Source organism: Ceratotherium simum, chromosome 1, assembly GCF_057802395.1.
Source record: "Ceratotherium simum simum isolate JZ-2026a chromosome 1, ASM5780239v1, whole genome shotgun sequence".
Taxonomy (NCBI): domain Eukaryota; kingdom Metazoa; phylum Chordata; class Mammalia; order Perissodactyla; family Rhinocerotidae; genus Ceratotherium; species Ceratotherium simum.
Genome location: NC_141900.1, coordinates 21,826,245 through 21,846,518, shown reverse-complemented (window position 1 = coordinate 21,846,518; position 20,274 = coordinate 21,826,245). Strand labels below are relative to the sequence as shown.

The 20,274-nt window shown below is 39.6% G+C and overlaps 1 protein-coding gene across 4 annotated transcripts in view; it reads right to left on the bottom strand.

The window, feature by feature from the left end:
* Nucleotides 1-1,994: 1,994 nt before the first annotated feature.
* The window catches only part of SLC26A5 (solute carrier family 26 member 5), a 53,672-nt gene continuing 35,392 nt past the window's right edge, over nucleotides 1,995-20,274 (bottom strand). For 2 of the 4 annotated variants that reach the window (XM_087441696.1, XM_087441753.1), the window contains exons 12-22: nucleotides 16,803-16,950; nucleotides 15,448-15,561; nucleotides 14,338-14,415; nucleotides 13,590-13,685; nucleotides 13,247-13,353; nucleotides 9,465-9,534; nucleotides 8,298-8,390; nucleotides 7,494-7,601; nucleotides 6,653-6,853; nucleotides 5,988-6,042; nucleotides 1,995-4,940 (exon numbers count right to left, since the gene is read on the bottom strand). In XM_087441696.1, the coding sequence (XP_087297822.1) occupies nucleotides 4,756-4,940; nucleotides 5,988-6,042; nucleotides 6,653-6,853; nucleotides 7,494-7,601; nucleotides 8,298-8,390; nucleotides 9,465-9,534; nucleotides 13,247-13,353; nucleotides 13,590-13,685; nucleotides 14,338-14,415; nucleotides 15,448-15,561; nucleotides 16,803-16,950 (1,255 nt within the window). In that variant the 3' untranslated portion in view covers nucleotides 1,995-4,755. The remainder of the gene's footprint in view (nucleotides 4,941-5,987; nucleotides 6,043-6,652; nucleotides 6,854-7,493; nucleotides 7,602-8,297; nucleotides 8,391-9,464; nucleotides 9,535-13,246; nucleotides 13,354-13,589; nucleotides 13,686-14,337; nucleotides 14,416-15,447; nucleotides 15,562-16,802; nucleotides 16,951-20,274) is intronic. The other 2 variants (XM_087441818.1, XM_087441877.1) reach the window with 2 other exon arrangements.

The following is a 20,274-nucleotide window of genomic DNA, read 5'->3' as shown; positions in this document are numbered from 1 at the left end:
TTCATTCATAAAATCTAACCAAATCCTTCCTTTCTTGACTTTTCATTTTTGTGAAACTGATCAGCAAATTTTTTTTCTAAGCCTGCCATAGTCTCTCATGAGGCATGAAGTAGAGCGAACCATTTCCAGGTTATGCTTATAATAAAATAGACTCAAGTGAATGCCTGACTAAAGATGTATGTAAGGATTTAGAACACACTCTTTGAAGTCTTACCACTTCTTTTTCATGTAGCCACATACATCTTATGCACCAGTTTGAGACAGCTTATATAGGCTATGTTGCACTCACTCAGGCCTAACATATGATGATAGGCTCTGAATAATCTTGACATTTCAGTTAGTTACATGACGAAAATTTAACTGGCCACACATCAAATGTACAATGGATTTTTTTGAAGAATTTGGGTGTTTGTTTCTGCCTGGGCATATGTTTGCAGATAGCATCAATACTATCTATATTAGCATGTTAGTATTCTATTAAGAAAGATAAAATATTCACTGGGAACTTCCCTACACCTAAAATATGTGTGTGTGTCCATATACATGTGTATATATGTGTGTGTAGAAGCACATATATGTTTATACATACATCAAGGTGCTGACAGATCAGAATACAAACGGTTTATGAGTCTCGAAAAATAACACTGTAGTGATCCTTTAAAGAATACTTTTTTTTTTAACATTTTAAAAATGTGAATAGATTTATAAAAATTTAATTTCCACAAAGCTCAGGTTCATCTGTTACGTAAAGTAACAGTACAATGAAAAACCTGGTAAGCCTTTTCAAAGGCAAGATGGATTTTTGAGATGCAGGTTACCTGGTGCAGTACTAGCTTTTGAACATTTTGTTGTTGGGACTTCAGGGGTTTCAAAACCATTGCATGCATTTTGGTTGGCTATATGTTTGGAGAATTAGAAATACTTTTATCAGTTCTCAAACCATAGTATCAAAAATCTAAACATACTGAGTCCTAAAAGCATTCCTGAAAGGTACACTAAAAAGGACCAACAGCATTTTTGCCCTCACTAAAGCATACAGGCTCACACCAAGGAAGTTTTTGTTTGATTTTAGAATTTAAATTGATTTATATCTTTAAAGGGGCAGACATAATAGATAAAGCCTTCCCCACCACATACCCTGCCCTCCCTCTCCCTCCCTCATCCCCTCACAAAGGCACACCCCTACCCTCCCCACCCCCTAAAACATAGAAAAACACACCTACCCACTCCAGGGCAGATTCTTTGGGTTTCCTACCCTCTCCTTCAGGCACACATGAGGGCAGACTCATTTTCTCAAAATGTACCTATGGAGGCAGGCACCTCCTCTGTTAAACAGGTAAGGATACAGGATCAAACCACATGGAGTAGATATTTTAGATGTTACTTGAAAACTACAAAATCAGCTACTTACTCCCAGGGCTTGCAGAGGATTCATATCCTTCACTGTTTTTCTGAGTCCCACTGCAGGTGAGATTGGCAACTGGGATCCCACTATCAGCTGCCATATGATTGTACGGAGTCAATGTCTATGACATGAATTAGGAGTTTCCTGGGCCCGGGTTCACAATTGTTTTCAAACTTATTCCATCCATTCATGAGGCAGAGATCAGCCACTGTCATATTGCACGGGATTTGAGAAAGAAAGGACTTCTCTATATGGGACCTTCCTGAAAACAGGGCTTTCTTTCCCATATTGCCATAAAATAAGGCTAGTCTAGTCCCTATATCTGTCAATGTGGATTGTGCCCAATTTGATAGGGCGGTAAGAATCTGAATTTGAACCAGAGCTGAAAAACAAAGTCATATACTAGCAGCTACTAAGGTCCGGAAAGAAGGCAGAGACAAAACTTAAGTGAAAAAGGTCAGGAAATTTTCCACTGTATGAAATAATTCTGAGTAAAACATTCCAACATATTTACATATAGATAAAATATATTTTGAAATGCACTCTAATGTTCTCAGAGGCATGCCGAAATAAAAACATTTCCCTTCAGTTAGACAAGTGCTTTTTATGTACATGGTAGAATTCTATTCAAAACAAGTTAAAAATTAAAGAACAGAAAAGTTAAATACAAATTTGTAAGGTATAGACACTTTTTCTGTACACTATCAATGTATCAACTAGGACTCAAGTATCTGCTATGTGTAAAGCATTGTTGAAGACTAGTGCTAAAGACTATGCAATGAAGTCTTGTATAACATTGTTCAAAATCCTTAAGTTCTAATTTAATGGCTGAAATGATGCAGGCCCTTTTACAAAAGTTTCTAGTATATGCCGAAGTGCTACAACTACATGCTCTTTCAGAAGGCAGTCTGTATCTGAATGCAGATGTATCTGATCTTGCGTGTGATGAGTGCAAAGGAAATAACTGGATGCCAATCTAATTTCACTCTAGATCTAGATGAAGTATAGGTTAGAAAGGAGGGGTCTTCTTTGAATTAAATTAGTAAAGTCACTGAGAAACATGATAGGAGTTAAAGCAAACACACCATAGAGTCTGGTTTTAGGTAGACTCTTGCTAACAGTTCTGTCCTGGGATCTGACCACTCTTCCTCTGGCAGTATTTTCTTCATGAAAACTAAAATAAGGGATCGATAAGAAAACATGAAAAAGACAAACCGTTAGCAGGAAATCTTAGCAGAGGCAGCTTCAGGCACGTTGGCTAATACTTGTGCTTTGATTTAGAGTGAGCTGGTGGTTAGAACTACAAGAGTAAGAACTTCTGATGACAAAAGTTGGCTTAAAAGTCTCCCTCACTCCTTTTGAACAACTATAGAGTATTTGAAATAAGTATTTTACTCACTCATAGGCTTAAAAGTGAGTTTGATGAAGAATTAACTGATAACTTTTATGGACTTCTAAGGAAGATATTAAATTATACCTAGCAGTTAGCTTTCTTAAATACATGGTCTTTAGGGTTACTTCACTATCAGCAACAATAACAAATCTTCTAGGGGCTCCTACTGGCCACAGTTGTGACAATTTGAGTACCAAAAAGAATAACTATAATGGACTGAAACACATTAAAACTATAAAAATCTTGAGTCTATAATTATACCAAAAAAAGAGAAATCTAAAAGAACCTAATTTGTCACCATCTATTAAACCAACTCCTTACTCTGAAGTTGATAATTAAATGGAAAAAATAAAACAACCTCCCTTTCCAGTAAGAACTGTATTTAAGGATGACAGCTCAAGTTCAGGAAGGAAAGCTGCACTTTACATGGAAACATCTAATAAATGCAGAAAAAATGAGAATTGGAAAAAAAATTCACAAACCTGAATGAAATTACTGATTTAAGAAAAGATTATCACTAGATGTTAAAACCCCCAGGTGAATGGCTAATGGAGAGCTAGGCATTCATTCAGTGCCAAAGGAACACCACACAGATAACTCACTAGTCACAAAGGAGAAAACTTAATTGGGGGACTAGGCCATCATGTTAATCCAGTGACCTATTTTAGCATCGTTAATGGTAGGTCAACCAGATATTCTGTGTTTCCTGATGTGGTGTGATTTGAAGCATGTGTCTCATCTGTGATATACTCTAGCAAAAAAATGTTTTATTCAAATCCATGATGCCTTTAGTTATAACTTCTAGATTACAAGTAGTTCAGGGAATAAAGGGACAAGCTAACACCTTGAGAAAGCAAGTAGACACATTCACAAGATAGGATTCTATGGGACAACTGCCCCAGTCTCTTTAACCAGTCAATGTCAAAAAAGGGACTGTGCTAGATTAAGATAGACTTAAAGGGGGGCTGGCCCAGTGGCGTAGTGGTTAAGTTCGCACACTCCACTTTGGTGGCCTGGGGTTCACAGGTTGGGATCCTGGGCACGGACATATGCGTTGCTCATCAAATCATGCTATGGCGGCATCCCACATACAAAATAGAGGAAGATGGGCACAGGGGATTGGCAATGGATGTTAGCTCAGAGCCAGTCTTCCTCACAAAAACAAAAAAAGATGGACTTAAAGGGACATGACCAGATGTAGAGTAAGTCATAGAATGGATACTAGTTTAGACAAACCAACTACAAATATGGGGACAACTGGGGAAATTTGAATATGGTGTGAGAGAAAAATATTCAGGAATGAGAAAGTGGAGATTGTTGACTGAAAAAAAATAGGTTACAGATCTTATTTTGGTTAAAAGATGTAAATATATATGCATAGAAAAAGATCTGGAAGGATATGCATTAAGGTGTTTGCAATAATCTTTAAGTGGTGGCAATGTAATGTTTTTATTTTCTTATTTTTGCTTGTCTATTTTTTCTAATTTTCTGCAATGCACCTATATTGCTTCTATAATAATAAAAGATTATTTTAAAAGAACTTGTAGAAAATTGTGGGTTTGCCCCCTGCTAGATAACTGATTACATAAAGTCTGTAGACCAACAAGTTCAAAAGCAAGGAACCAATACCCATCTGGTGACAGCATATCTTATTTGTAGGTAAAGTACTTAAAGGAAATAAATTCCTAAGTGCTTGGATGACAAAGATAATACTAAAAAGTATCAGAAATGTCATTGCACAATAAATGCAGGCAAGAGGCCAATTTATCTTTGAAATATTCAATTAAAAAAACACAAGTAAGATACATCGTGCTATGCGTCATTCACCCTCCAAATCAAGCCTTGAGTACTAGTATTTACCCTTAGAAAAAAAAAAATCTAGTGTCTAGTATTTAGAATGTGTAAATTAGTAATCGCATGAGAGGCTTGTACCCCATTCCGGGGCTGACTTCCTCCTCTAGGCCTCGGGAGTGGCATTGGGCTCGGAGTCCTCCTGGGGAGGGGGAGCCGAGGCTTCTTGTTCAGCAAGTGCCTCTCGAACTTGGCTGCCTAAAACTGCATCATGAATGCTGTGGAACAGCAGCTCCTTTAAGGCAGGATTTTCAAAAAATCGATTTTGATTGAGGTCATTCACAACTTGTGCTATAAAAGAAGAAAAGAAAATTAGTCCACGTTCTGAGTGTCAGTCTTGAACATTAAAAAAAATTAACACTTTTGTATAGTTTAAATATTAAAATGATATAGTAAAAAGTCTCACTCCAATCCCTGTCCCCAGGACATCATACTCCCAGTTGTAGGAAGCTCCTTTTATTATTTTCTTGTGTAGTCTTCCAGTATTTCTTTATGCAAATATAAATAAATATAAATATATATTCTTATTTTCCTCTTTTTCTTACCCAAAGATAGCATATTATATATATTATTCTGGATTTTTTTTAACTTAATTTTTTACCACTCATGGTATTCTATTGTGTAGATGTACCCTAGTTTAACTGATCCCTTTTGTTTGACACTTCGTTTTCTCCAGTCTTTTGTTTTTATAGACAGTCCTGTGATTAACCATGTACATGTGTCATTTTGAACATGTGCAGCACATTACTGGATTTGCCGGGTTAAAAGGTAAATGCGTTGATAATTTTGAAAGCCTCCATAGAGGCTGTTCCATTTTGCACTCTGCCCAGCAGTGTCTGAGAGCGCCTGTTCTCCCACAGTATGCCTACAGAGCATGCTGTCAAGTATGTTTAATTTTTGCCATTCTGGCAGGTGAAAAGTGATAACTTTATGTAGATTTCACTTTCAAGCACTGTTTTAACCAAAATTTAATATAAAACAAAAACAGCAGGCAAGGTATTCCAAAACCATTGGATAGAAAAACCTAAGTGATTTTATATAACTATAACATGTTTATGGCAGCCATTAAATAATTACTAAAAAATATACCAGCCCAGAACAATGGTTTATTAGCTCCTTTCCTCCAACTCCAGTTCAGGAGGCCTGTAACAAGTAACCCAATGATGTGGGTGCGTGTAAGTGGCTAATGTCAAAGCTAGCTTTAGAGTGATTTTCAGAAGAATAATTTCCATTTTCACCAAAAACTAAAATAAAGGGAAAATATTTCCAAATGCAGTTATTATAAGGAAAACAAAACTAAAACGTTAAAACTTCTTCCCGTTCTAGAAGGGTACTCACCACTGCATCCTGCTAAATACACATAAATACCGACATCTCCATATTCCTTTACAATCTGTAATAATGTTGAAATAAAGTTTAGTTTCTCTTGACTCTGTGCCAGATGCCAGTCTCTTTCTATCAATATGTATTTAATGATATAAGACACTCTAGTTCATTCACTTGAGCTACTTTGCTTCAATAATTATGCATTTTTGAGCTAATCATTTAAAAATAATTTTGTATTTCTTTTGATTTTTATGTGGACAGTGATAATTAGGGATATCAAAGAATTCTTGTTAAATTTTATGCATAATAAAAGTACTATGGTAATGATTTTTAAAAGAATCTTTTTGTAGAGATGTATACTGAAATATTTACAGATGATGTGACGACTAGGATGAGCTTCAAAATGAGAAAAGGGGAAAGTGGGTGTGGGGAACGAACGAAACAAGACTGACCAAAAATGGATAATTGCTGAAGCTGAGTGAGAGTTACATGGGGGTTCATTACACTAAGCTCTTTACCTTTGTATATTTTTGAAATTTTCCACAAGCAAAAGTTGTAAATAACACCACCAAAAATGAATTTTAAAAGTTGAAAAGGGACCCTAGTTCAACTCTGATTTTACTGATGGTGAAACTAGGCAAAGAGATATTAAATGACTCGTTTAAGATGATGCTTACCCCTGCCAGAGTTTTTACACCAACAGAATCAATAAAATTGACTTGTGTAAAATCTAGAATGACGGTGTGGACGTTATCCCCTGGGGGCATAAATCTTTGCAGTTCTTCAGGAAATGTGCTCTTGGTGACTATTGGGGGAAATTTTATTTCATCATCCTCTTCTTCAGGCTTGGTGCCATCTTCTCCATCTACTTCTGCATCCTATGTCAAAAATTAAACCAAACCAGAATTCTATGAACAACTCACATTTTGGTTCTGAGAAAGAAGTGCAAGGGAAAATTAGTCCTTATATTCTCAAGCTACTGACTATACCAGATCTCTTCTAAAATATTTGCCATATCCCAGCCTTGTAATGTGACCAAAAAAGGATGTGTACATAATATTCAACTTGAGCTCAGTTTCTTTTCTTCTCTTCCTCCTCCGTTTTTTTTATCCAATGAAATCCACTCTCCTTAGTCATCATATCCGTTTTCCCCTAACTTCTAAAATAGTTCCATTAACTTCAGCATGACTGACCCATAAGCCTGAACAGCAAAAACCGGTCTTTGAGGTTTTTTTTTTACTATCAGCTGAATGAGTCTATGACAAAGTACTAACGGTAAAATTTATTAAGGTACTGTGTTTAAAACAATGTTCTCCTGGGCTCATATCACTATTTATGTCAGAAGCATTCTCAAAACTGACATTATCGTGTATCTTTAATATATAATAGATACTTCGATTGCTTCCAAGCTTTCCTATTTTAGGGACTTCATTCTGTGTTAAAACTTCAATCATGAATAAAGGTGGGGGGCACTGCAGATCAAGAGAAAGGGAAAATGACAATGAAGAGCCCACTCACCACTTTGACGACAGTTGCGTTGGCCATATTTGCATTCCCAACTTCCTTAGCATACTTCTTCATGGCCTTTCTTCTAGCTCCCATGATGACAGCTGGGTTCACTCCAGTCTTACAGAAGAGCAATATATGCAAAATCACTTCTTGGCTCCCAGGAACCCACCCACCTGCAATTAATCTTCACATCTCCCCATGTGACTGTTTTTTATGCCAAGTTATGACCCCAACCCTTGCCCCACCTTTCCCTCAGATGCCCTGAACTGTTACTCCCTCATGAAAAGAACATTAGTAACCTTCCTTATTCTTGGTCTTGATTCAAGACAACCAGAAGCTAAAGTATTAAAGAGAATTTCTAAAGCAGCAGTTTTTAAACTTAGATCTCTCAGATTCTTATATTTAAGAGGCTCTGTGGGTTGATTGGGAGGTTTTCCTATATACTGGGCTGTATGGGGTCGAGTTCTAATCGTGACCAAAGGAACCCCCATGAAACCTAAAATTATGTTTTCACTTTTTTTCTTAAAAGTTTTTTGAAAACATAATATATGCAAATGATAAAAGAGAAGGAACAGTGGTGTTGGTTGCACAACAATGGGAATGTACTTAAATCCATCTACTGAAATATATATTTGAAAATGGTTAAAATGATAAATTTTATGTTATGTATATTTTACCACAATAAAAAAAAAATAAAAAGAGAAAGAGAATGAAATAGCATAAAAGTTATACCAAGACATTTAAGTGACCCTCACATCCCTGTCAATCCACAGTCCCTCCTCAGAAATAATCACTCAATTTCTTGTGACTCACCTTTCTTTTTAATGCATTGCTATACAAGTCGCTATTTGCATAATAAATTGGGGCATTTATTTGGAATATTTTTATTCCGGGAATCTCTTTCACCTGAGAAATAAAATGTTAGTGAATTTTACACATGGAAATACTTCAGCATCAAAGCTGCAATTGCCTCCCTCCTCCGACTTGAAAATTAATACTGAAGTTGCTAAGGGCCCTCTTACAGTGTTTAGATGAAATAATGACACTCGACTCTACCTACTCATGCTCCCGGGGAAGGAGTACTGAGAAGAAAGCTTTTAAAAAATGCTTATCTTTCCATTTCTTTTAAAAGTCTTTATTTTATTTTTATCATAAAGTACAAAGAAGGAACTGAAAAATATTAAAAAAGAGAAAAGAAAACGGATAGGAGAGGGGAGGCTGCCACTCAGACTGTGAGAAGCAGGGAAATAAAGTGAACAGTTTACATGGGTTGATTCATGGAAGGCAGGCAGGAGTCAAAACGGACCCAACTGAAACAGAGTGAATATTTTATCAAGAAGCCTCGTGGAACTCTAGACCGCAGTTTGGAAACAAGTAATTCAGCACATGATTCTTTGGAAGGAGGAAAAATAGCAATCCTAACATCAGTCTTATTTCCTAATACCTTATAGTGAGTCTGAGAATTTCTTCCCGAGCATAAAACAAAACAGACAAAACTAGTTTAAAAAGAATTTGTAAAAGTCTTTGAGACTCCACATAAGAAAAGAACATTCAAAGTAAAGGAAATTTTAAGCCATAATTTTAACCATTAAAAATGAGGCGGTAGAACTCCACAGCCTCACTGCCTATATTTTACATGGTTAATGTTAGGATTTCATCATCAGTGTAAATTCATCAGAAGAAAATCATGCACATGCAAACCATCCACTTAGCTTCAGTATTTTGTAAATATATACTTTAATTCCAAGAATATATATTTATCTCCATTAAAAAAAGAGGAAAAATAAATATTAGAAAGTTGAGTAATTAATGTATAGTATAAACTATAAAACTAAATCCAGACAGTAAATCAAAGTTCAGGCACTTCACTCTGACCACTATACCTCCCTCCTTTTCACCCCACTTTTTGTCCTAGGTAAAAATAATAGCCAACCACATCACATGCTTACAACCATTTAAAATGATAGAAAAAGGTCCTACCTCCTCATATGCGTCTATATCAATATACACATCAGTGTCAGGAAGCTGTCCAAGGACTTTGTAGCTCGGACTGAGGATAGAAAGTGTGTTAAAATACCATTGTGTGGAGGTGCAATACATGATTGAAACATGACGTTCTGCACCTTTACATGTCATGTATGGATTTGCTAGTGAATTCGGGAATACTTGATCCTTATATGGTGTCTTTTCAAGGGCTCTACATAATATCACATTCCCAGTGTCATTTCAAGCCTAAGACACCCCACGTACCTCACCCCACACACCCCATACACCCACCTCCCAAACACATACACAGAACACACACACACACACATACACCTCACACCACACAGACTTCCCGTCCCCTCCTCGCCGCACCCCACACACAATGTGATCAGGACAAAAGACTCGGGCATCTAAAGATGGGGGCCAAAATGAAGTGTGCGGAGTTCGTCATGCCAGGGACACGCGTAACTCAAGTTCTCAGGACACTCAGTAGATAGAAGTGTCTTCCTGCTCTAATTCTAAAGTAGGAGAGGAGATTTTAATTTTGTTTGTAGTAAGTCTAACTCATGGTGGGGGGATCAGCAACTGAAGGTGTGGGGAGAAAACAAAACTCTCAAATTAGCATAGAAGTTTTCTTAAGTTTGGTTTGAATAAATTTTAAACATTATTTTTTGAGATCGCTAATTCCTAACTCTTTTTATAAGACAATCCGGCTCAAATTAGATACTGTAATGATGACCGATACTACTCCTTGAGCACCTGACATTAATTTATTATATCGTATGAACGACCCTACTGGGCTTATTTCTGCCAACGTGTGGATGAGAAATTGAGGCCCAGTGGGTGTAGGTGAGTTGTTCAAGGTCAGAGAGCTTGGCAGAGTGAGAATATGGCTCAGGATCTCTGATGTGACATTCCATGGTTTTGCTACTGTGCCCTGGTGCTTCTTAGCATGTATGTGCAAGTGCTTTGTGAGCTGGAATATATAACACAAATGTTAACTGTCTTCTGGGCGAATTCCCTCAACCAGCATTCAGAGAACACACACTAAGTGCCTGGTCCTGGGCTCCGGGAACATCGCCCCCACAATCAGTACGCTCACGGTCTTAGTGACGTCTGCGACAAATACAACATCAATGACAGATACTATAGGTAAAAGGCAAGGTTCTCAGTTGAGTTCTCAATTATGAGAAAACCTTCTATAAGAGACTCAAAATATTGTCTACATGTTGCAATCTAGTGCAGGGAGGGAGGAGTGAGGGACGGACACACGCATCACACAAGCACACAAATAACTGGAAGACATGTGAGGTGCTGGATGAGGACCAAGCACTGTTGTGGGTGCACAGGGGAAGCTGAGATCTCTCTGGCTGGGTGAGCTGGGCCTCAAGGTATGAGGATTTCAATAGGCATAGGAGGAATGGGCCTTCCTCACCACCTGGAGTGCCCTGGAACCCCATTTCTTCAGGTCTAAATACTACTGTCCCAGTGAAGGCCAACTCCTTATTTCTTCCCTAACGACCGTAGGAGCACGAAAGCCTCTTTCTATGAAGTCCCATGGGGTTTATTTGGGCATCTGTTATGCTTATTATCACACTGTACCTTGCTTACACCCACTGAAGCACTTATAACTATGTATACCAATTTCTTGAAGACGGACTATAAAAGGCTGATAAAGAGTCAGCTTCTGGATTCACAAAAACTCATATTTGAATCATTTCCCACCACTTACTGTGTGATGTTGGGTAAGTTACTCAATCACTCTAGGCCTCAGTTTCCACATCTGTAAAATGGGGATTCTAATAGTCATTGGGCTGTAAGGATGAAATGACACAAAGCATGGCTCTTTGCACAGAGCCGGGCACTTAACTAATTATAATAATTTAGTGCCACCATTACTTCACTATCACGATTAGCCTCATCATGATTATTATGTGTCTGGCATCCTTAGGAGTTTTTTTTGAAGGGAAGGACCATGTCTTGTTTATTGCAATATCCCTAGAGTCTAGCATCTCCCCGGGAACATAGTAGTCCCTCAAAAAACATTTATTCAATGAAGATTATAATTATTTTAATATGTTTTATAACATGACCAAATGGTGAGCTCTTTAGGGGCAGAAGCTGAATCTCTGTCCCATATACAGCACCCACAGTGCCCGCATGGAGGAGGCGTTCAGGAACTGTGTGCTGAGTGAACGGCTGTCCTTTAACCATGTGCGCTTTAAGGGAATCTGGGCGTTCGGAAAACAAGCCAAAGTCATCTCTGGACAGTGTGCCCTAATTACAGAAAAAGAAGCCACATGAAAACAAACACCTGCGTGCTGGTCTCCCAAACTCTAACCTACAAAAACCCAGCAAAATCACCAATTAGGGACAGAACATAAAAAATGAACTTTAGTTAGTTATTTGAGGGAGAAAGAGAAGTAAAGCACTTTTTAAAAAAACTTGCTCAACTTTAAAATTTATGATAAGAAATCATAAAATCCTATTATGTAAATAAAACAAAAAACAAAGACAAAGAACAAACAAAAAACAAAGAAAACAAAAAAGTAAAAAAATCTCAAATTCTATACTGTGGCTTGTTAAAGGATATAGATATTTTTAAACCATGATGTTCACCAAAGCTCTGAGATAAAGAACTCTTGCATGGACTAATAATATTCTTTATAAAAATGGGGGGAAACTTCTTTTACATAAATATGGGCAACAGTGTTAGATTTTGTTATTAAAAGTAGATTAATTCTTATCTTGAGTTTAGATCCCACATGTTGTTAATATTTCCCTCAATTCATTTTTGATGAGAAAAATGCTTACTTCCTACTCTGGAGAGCAGGGAGCATCCCATCATTCTGAAGATAAAGGTCAACATTCCCATCCAGTAACCTTTCAATTTTTGACCACAGTCAAAACTTTAAGAACCATCATGTGATTTGCAACTACAGGCAAAACCAGACTAACCTCATTTTCACTCCCCCGTGTTAAATTTGTTGGGTGCACAGTATGTGTCCGGCACTGTGCTAGGCTCTTCATATGCATTATTCTCATTTGAACCTTTTTGTAACTCTTGGGGGTAGCAAGCATTAGTGCCATTATATAGATGCAGAGACCGAGGCTCTGAGAGGTTATGTAAAGTCACACAGCCAGGATGTGAACCCGGGGTTGTCTGCCTTTAAAGTCAGGATATTTCTATAGAAACATAATGTTTCCTTTTTTTTCTTTATGGTGATTTCTTCATTTATCATGAAAACAGTATTTTTTTAAAGGTTATTTTATATCTTCCCCAGTGGGCTCAGCTTCCTCCTAGGGAGAAGAGATGACAGGCAATAATGGTTCAGGGTGGAGGAAGGGACAACTAAAGACCCGCATATGATAATGTGGCGTCAGAGTCTGCTCCATGTCATCAAAACCCATGTCAGCACCCAGCGCCAAAGCAAACTGCAAGAACACTCAGTTCATTCAGAAGAGAGTAAATAAGCCAGTATACCACTGGGCCCAGAACAGCAGGAACAATGATGGAGATTAGGCTCTTTTAACAGACACAGTCATGGAAGAATAAACTGTGACAGAGTAGAGCATCTGGCAAGATTATAGTGAGTTTTTTATTTGGCATTTTGTTTATTTAGTCAACAGGCCCCATGAATCTTCAGCTCCCTCTCAAGCTGATCAGAAATAAGCAAACGGCTCTACTTTTACCAGGTCAAGCTTTGGTCTACATTTAAAGTCGCCATGGTGATCTCAGGCAGGACACTCACACCCATTCCAGTCTGTGCACTCACCTCTGTGTTCTGTAAATCACAGTCAGCAGCGCAATGATCACAGCAGTAATCAAACCATAGTCCAATCCCAGGAACAAAGAGGAAACAAAAGTGGTAAGCCAGATGGTCTAAACGAAAGACAGAAAGCTTTATGCAGAATCATTATTAAAAATTTCCTGAGTTACAAACACACACACACACACACACACACACACACACACACGGCACCCAACCTTGCCTAAGTGGATACTGCACATAGCAACTGACTGTACTAACTTATCTTTCTTTTTTATCAGCACTTTTATCAGCACTAATCCATTTGTTGCTACGACATATGCACCTAACAGTCACCTTTGTTACTTACCAGCTCTATCTTACTGGTTCTCCAGAAAAAGGGAAGATCTGAGAATTGCATAAACATTCCTTTCAGGTTGACGATCACAATGGCCGACAGCACAGCCTGAAACACAGTACATCCATGCATGCCTCTTCTCCTGTGTCCAAAGACCCCTCTGCCGGCTCCTCACTGTCCTCTGCTGCCCTCCCCATGTCCTCTCCCCACTCACTTCCTATGCGGCAATGATGGTATGTTTGGAGCCATGAACACCTGGATTTTCAGGATTTGGTTAGCTAAAATGGGCCTTGGAAAACCAGGCTTATATCCTAGCAGCAAACCTGCATGGTGGTCGAGAGGTTCAGAACTAAACACGGTACTCAAGGAATTATGTCACCCTATTTTCTCCACTCTATATTGTTCCTGATCTCTACTATATTAATACATCAGCAAACAAATGTCTTATGAGTGTAGGCCATCTCAGATTTTTAACGCAAGTAAAAGGTCATAGAACATCAAAGCAAGAAGGGACCTTGGAGATCAGCCAGTCCAAAGCCCAGATAAGGAAGCTGAGAACACAGATATTGAGATGGCTTTCCCAAGGTCCCAGCTGCTGGCAGATTGTGGAGCAGGATCTTGGTCCCAGCCTTGGCCCTTTCTCATACCACCCTGCTAGGGTTACAGTAAGAACCCATAAGATAGCCACAAAAAAATAAACAAATAAAATAGCAAAATCTCTACACATGGAAAAACCTCACACCAAGTCCAAGCTACACACCTGGGGTAATGATTCAAAAAGGAATCCGGTGGCTAAAATGACCAGCAGAATCATTAACGAGGCCAGACAACCTGCGAGCTGAATGAGAGAAGACACAGGGAAGGGCTTTTAGGAGACCTGAGTGAGAAGCAGGGCATAGGTTGGTTTGAGTCTTTTGATAATCCCTCTGGGAAGATCAAGGAAATATGAATTCAGATAAGTCATCCAAACCATTACATAAACCTATAGCTCCTTTCCACTGCCTCTCTAAAATTTTGGTTCCTCTCATACCTTTTAAATAGAAGCTGAAATGCTTAAATACTCTGACTGAAATGCCCTTGCCAGGGGTGGGGGAAAGGAGATGTCTGGTGCTGACCTGAGACCCACAAGGGCCAGAAGAGTTCAGACAAGACTTTGCTGTCCAAAGTGTCAGCCACTAGCCATATGTGGCTATTTAAATTTAAAAAATTAAAATTAAATAAAATAAAAAATTCAGGTCTTGGTTGCACTAGCCACATTTCAAGTGCTTAAGAGTCAGATGTGGCTAGTGGCTGCCAAACTGGATGGTGCAAATATTGAACATTTCCATCATTGCAGAAAGTTCTATTGCACACTGCTGGCATCCTGCCCATATTCAGTCTCAGGCTTTCATGACAACGTGCTATCTCTGAACCTTGAGGTTTATTGACAGCAAGGAATGCTGTATGATTTTTCGGTTTAACTGGAGAATACACCTCTTTCTTTTTTTTCCCTCCTTTTTCTTCCCAAAGCCCCAGTAGATAGTTGTATGTCATAGTTGCACATCCTTCTAGTTGCTGTATGTGGGACGCGGCCTCAACACGGCTGGACAAGCGGTGTGTCGGTGCGCGCCTGGCTCAGAACCCGGGCCGCCAGTAGCGGAGTGTGCGCACTTAACCGCTAAGCCACGGGGCCGGGGCCCTACACCTCTTTCCTATAGATTCAGTTCCCTGTGATTCACGTCAACCAATCACACCTTTCTCTGATTCACTACACAGCTCACCAGACCATGGATCTTCAGGCAGGGCAGTTTTGTTTGGGTTCTGAACAGAATCAAGGGATTAAAGTTGATCATCCAAATCATCATTCCTTAGAGGCCAGTTGTATACACACCTGTGTCTTCCCTCCAGTTCCCTCCTGAACCAGGCTTCGAGACAAGGAGCATGAAATTGAAAAAGTCTGGAAGAGTGAGCCAATGGAATTGCACAGACCCAGGGCAATGAGCTCCTTTCGCGTGTGGAAACAAAGCACAAAAGAGACCGGTCACTCTTCAGGAAGAAAGGCTTGATGGCCCACTGAGTATACATTTTCAGCAGTACAGGCTGTCTCTTCACTCTCTTTTCAGATACAAGAATTTGTTTAGCATGAGTTCAAAATAGAGATTATTGCATAATTTAAGGTGGGAAAAAACCACTTTGAAATATTACTGTCGGAGATAAATGCCATGCTCACCACCCAGCCCTCTCTTTCCCAAACACACTCTACACAAATAATGCTTTTTTTAAAAAAAAGAAAACTGCAGCAAAAGGGACAAAATATTTTTGCTGTATAAGAGAAAGTCATTGGCGTACAGGACTATTGGTATCTCTTAAGTGCCTGGGCTCTTGCTCATCAAGTACAGGCCAGAGTCCTCCTGGGGCCAGTGAGTGAGTCCTGCTCTCAGGGCTACTTCTGGTCTTCCTAGTTAGATCACTGTGTCTTGTGTGAATGTGGAGCATCCAGTCTCCTCTTAGAAATATAGTGTGCTAAAACAGACGTTGTCATGCCAAAATTATAGCTCATGGTTTGGATTAAATACCTTATCTGTACCTATGTCATAACAGAAGGCAGCAAAGAATATATTGTGGAGTTTGAGTAATGAATCACATACTCAAAGTTTAATGAACAACGAAAGGCTTCCTGTGGAGTAAATGGTTCTGTAAAGACATTTTATTCTCAGGCTGTGAGCTTTTAAAAACAGGGATAATATCTATAGCTGTATGGCTAACTGTAAGCCTCAGATTGGAGATTCCACCTTTCTTTTTTCTTTTTTTGGTGAGGAAGACTGGCCCTGAGCTAACATCTGTGCCAATCTTCCTCTGTTTTGTTTGTGGGTTGCCACCACAGCATGGCTTGCCGAGTGGTGTAGGTCTGCACCCAGGATTTGAACCGACGAACCTGGGCCACCAAAGCGGAGTGTGCCAAACTTAACCACTACACCACCAGGCCGGCCCCCAAGATTCCACCTTTCTAGCTGGACCTCTGCCCAAGAAGTGAGGTAGGACTCTGTACCTCAGTGTTCTGATGACCCAATGCACATAAATCATGAAAAAAATTGTAGTGCTGAATAAATACATGCTTGAAATACATCCACCATCAAACTAGAAGTTTTTCTACCAAGACAGAGAAACCCAGTTCATTTGCCTTCCATAGCAGAGCATGATGATTGTACCACTATGAAACACCTGCAGGAAATTAATGATTTTTACCTGATTGCCATCAACCTGGTAGCCATGTTTATTTGCCAAGGTCTTGGCCATTGAGATGGTCACTGAAAATCCAACGATGGCTATGGCAATGGCATCCACGTACACTAGGTGGAAGAGGCTGGTGTCTGGATTGGCTGGAGGTAGCAGCCTGAAAGGTGAAGCTGACTTTAAACTGGGTGTTGTGACCACTGGGGGAAAAACATGCAACTAGAAGGGAGCATTTTAGAGGGGCATTATTGCAAATGAGGTGATCAATGCTTGGATACTTGTTTGCTCTGGTTTGGCAGAAAAGAGGACCCTCTTTGACACACAGAGGTTCTTTCCAGGCCCCACCCCCAGAGTGCTGGCTTTCTACCTGAATGGGTTATCAGCAGAGATCAGATGCTGTTTCATTTAGAAAAGGAGTAACCTCATACCTCATGGCAGGTGTAAGACAGACACAGAACAGGAAGAAGAGTGGGTCAGCGAAGTGCTCAGATGTGACAAGACATTCAAACCAAAGACTTAGGTGGGAAGGGTGTTGGACCAGGGCTATTTTAGAGGAGAATTATTGTCCATGCAACAGTAGGAACTCCCTGCTCTCCCTTGCTATTTCATGTAAGGACTCTGCTTCTTCCCAGGATCCCTTTAGGTGAGTTTCTAACATGGGAAAGGCACAGCAGCAGATTAGATTCCTTAGGTCTCACCTGGAAATCCTGGGAAACTGGAGGGGCCAAAAGTGTGACTCCTGGAGTCCCACAATTGGGAACCTAATTTTTGGGTCCATTTTTGTAGTTTGGAACGTTTGTCCCAAAGGAACGGAATACGGATTCCCTAGAATGGTATGGGATAAGGGCAATAGAGGTTCTCAAAGGCACTTGCTCCAATTCAAGGTACTGAGCGAAATAATGATAATAACTAAATAAATAATAATAACAATAATAATAAATTGATGCACAATATTATTATTATTATTACAATAACAATCACTTGTTTATTAGGCGCTTCCTCTGTGCCAGGCTCTGTGCTTATTTATCTCCCATATCCCTGTGAGCTAGGCACCACGATAATCCCCATTTTACAGTAAAGATGAGGAAAATGAGGCACGGTGAGGTTAAGCAACTTGGCCAAGGTCAAATGGCTCATGAACTAAGTACAACAAAAATCATGAAGAACCCATCTCCTATACCTATTTCTCTTATCATGTCATAACACAGTGACAAAGGGGATGTCCTAAGTCCTGGAGTCAAGGAAAGGGAGGGGGAGGAAGGAAAGGAACCTAAAATATATTAAGCGTAGATTATGTACTACATGCTTGACATACGTCATCTCACTTGTCCTCACAACAATCCTATTAGATAGGAGCCATTATTATCCCAATTTATAGGTGAAAAAACGGATGCTTACAGATGTTAAGTATTTTGCCCAAGATGGAGCAGGGAGTCAAACCCAGGGGGTCTGACTGTAAAACGTATTGTTTTCCCCTTGCACTTTGCTGCATAAGCATTAACAATGAGGGAAGGCCCAGCAGGTTTGGGTCTGAGGAATAAGAATATGAGAAAAGGATGTATCTTGGATTGTGTTAAGGAAAGTAACCCAAGAAACAGGATATATTGTCATGACTGGGATCTTTAATAGTCAACTGTCTGGACACTGTATTGTGTATGTATTTATGTGTATGTGTAGATAAGCGTGGTAGTTTGCTTTCAAATATGGCCACCAACAATTTCTCCCATACTTGTGTGTGCTGCTCGTCTCATCTAGAGGTGGAATCTCTTTCCCCTCTTGCTGCATCTAGGCTGGCCTGTGAGTTGGTTTGACCAACAGAATGTGGTGGAAGAGATGTTGTACAAGTGCCTTAGGTAGCCTGGCAACTTCTGCTTTTCTGTTGTTGCCCTGAGCCACCACATAAAGAGTCTGGCTACCCGGCTGGAGACACCACATGGAGAGATGAGGCCAGCCAGCCCTCAGTCATTCTAGCCCTCCAGGTGAGGTGTCAGACATGTGAGTGAAGTCCTCTTGGATCCTCCAGCACCAGTCACACCTTCAGACATCTGAGGCTGCATGAGAGACCCCAAGTGAGACCAGCAGGAGAACTACCCAGCTAAGCACAACCTAGACTGAAGAACTGTGAGCAAATAAATAGATGTTGTTTTCAGCTGCTGTTTGCAGTTTATTATTTAGCACTAAGACTCACAGATAACTGAATCGGTATGATTGTATATAGATAGGTAGTTAGATAGGTATTATCCGTCTTCTGCTTGGTTTCGGGCAAAGTTCCAGAAAGATAAGGTTTCTGGGTAGCCAAGTCCCAGAAAGGTAAAATGTTCTTATTTTTTTAAAAAACATTTAGCTCTCACATACAGAGGGAAAGCAATATATTTGGGTACAATGTAATAGGGAAAGGAAGGTATCAGGTAGAAATTATGGTGGCATGTGAATTTTTAAAAGGAGAAATCTAAGTGTAAGCATTTCACATTTAATCCAATTACTTGTGATTAGTTACTGAATAGAGTTATCCAGTCAAAGTCTAATGTTTATCACATGACTAATTATGGTAGAGACCCAGGGGTGAGGTAATGGAAAGAGCACAACTGGGGATCGGAGGACGGAGTTCTGGGTTCAGGCTGGGACTCCCCAGTGGATCACTAAACCTCATCCATGTCTCTCAAGTGTCGCCTTCTCTGACACCGCACCTAAAACAGCAACCCCAGCCCCTTGGATCCCTTACCTGGCTTCCTTTTTCTTCATAGCACTTGCGATTTATTTACTGGTTTATTGTCTGTCTTCCCCTACAGACCATAAGCTCCATGAGGGCAAAGACTTTTTTGCTTCTGTGTTTGCTTTTATTTTTAACTGTTGTGTCCTAGCACATAATAGGCACTTAAAAAACACAGGCTGAATAAAAGAGAATAAATGAACTTTCTTCTCTGTAAAATGGGGATAACGTATATGTCAATAGCATTCCTGTGAGCATCAACTGAGATGGGAGATGGTGGGTATAAAAGTATCTTATAAATTATAAGTCCAAATAGAAAAGCAGGTGTTATTACTGTGTTATACCTTTACACTGAATCATAAGTAACATGTTCATGATAGCAATTTATTGTTTTGAAGTAGAGTGCAAGCTTCATCGTCAACACTTGCTCTGTGGAGTGAACTGTGGCTTAAAGAGCAACCCCTGCTCCCTGTGCTTCCCAGGAGATCCTTCGATGGCACCAGAGGCAAGGCCTGATGGAACAGACCAGGTTCTGCCAATGTCCAACATCTGGGCGGATGTCTGACTCCATTCGTTTGGAAAGAGAGAAGAGGGTGGTGAGAGAAAGAGACAGAGAGAGACAGTCCAAGAGACAGAAAGACAGAGAGATACAGAGACAGCAGAGAGTGTCAGAGAGGAAGACAGTGAGACCAGGAGAGACTCGTAGTCACTCTTGCTCCAACAAACATAAACAGAATAGTAAAATTTTTAAAATGTAGAGTTAAACCAAAGAAA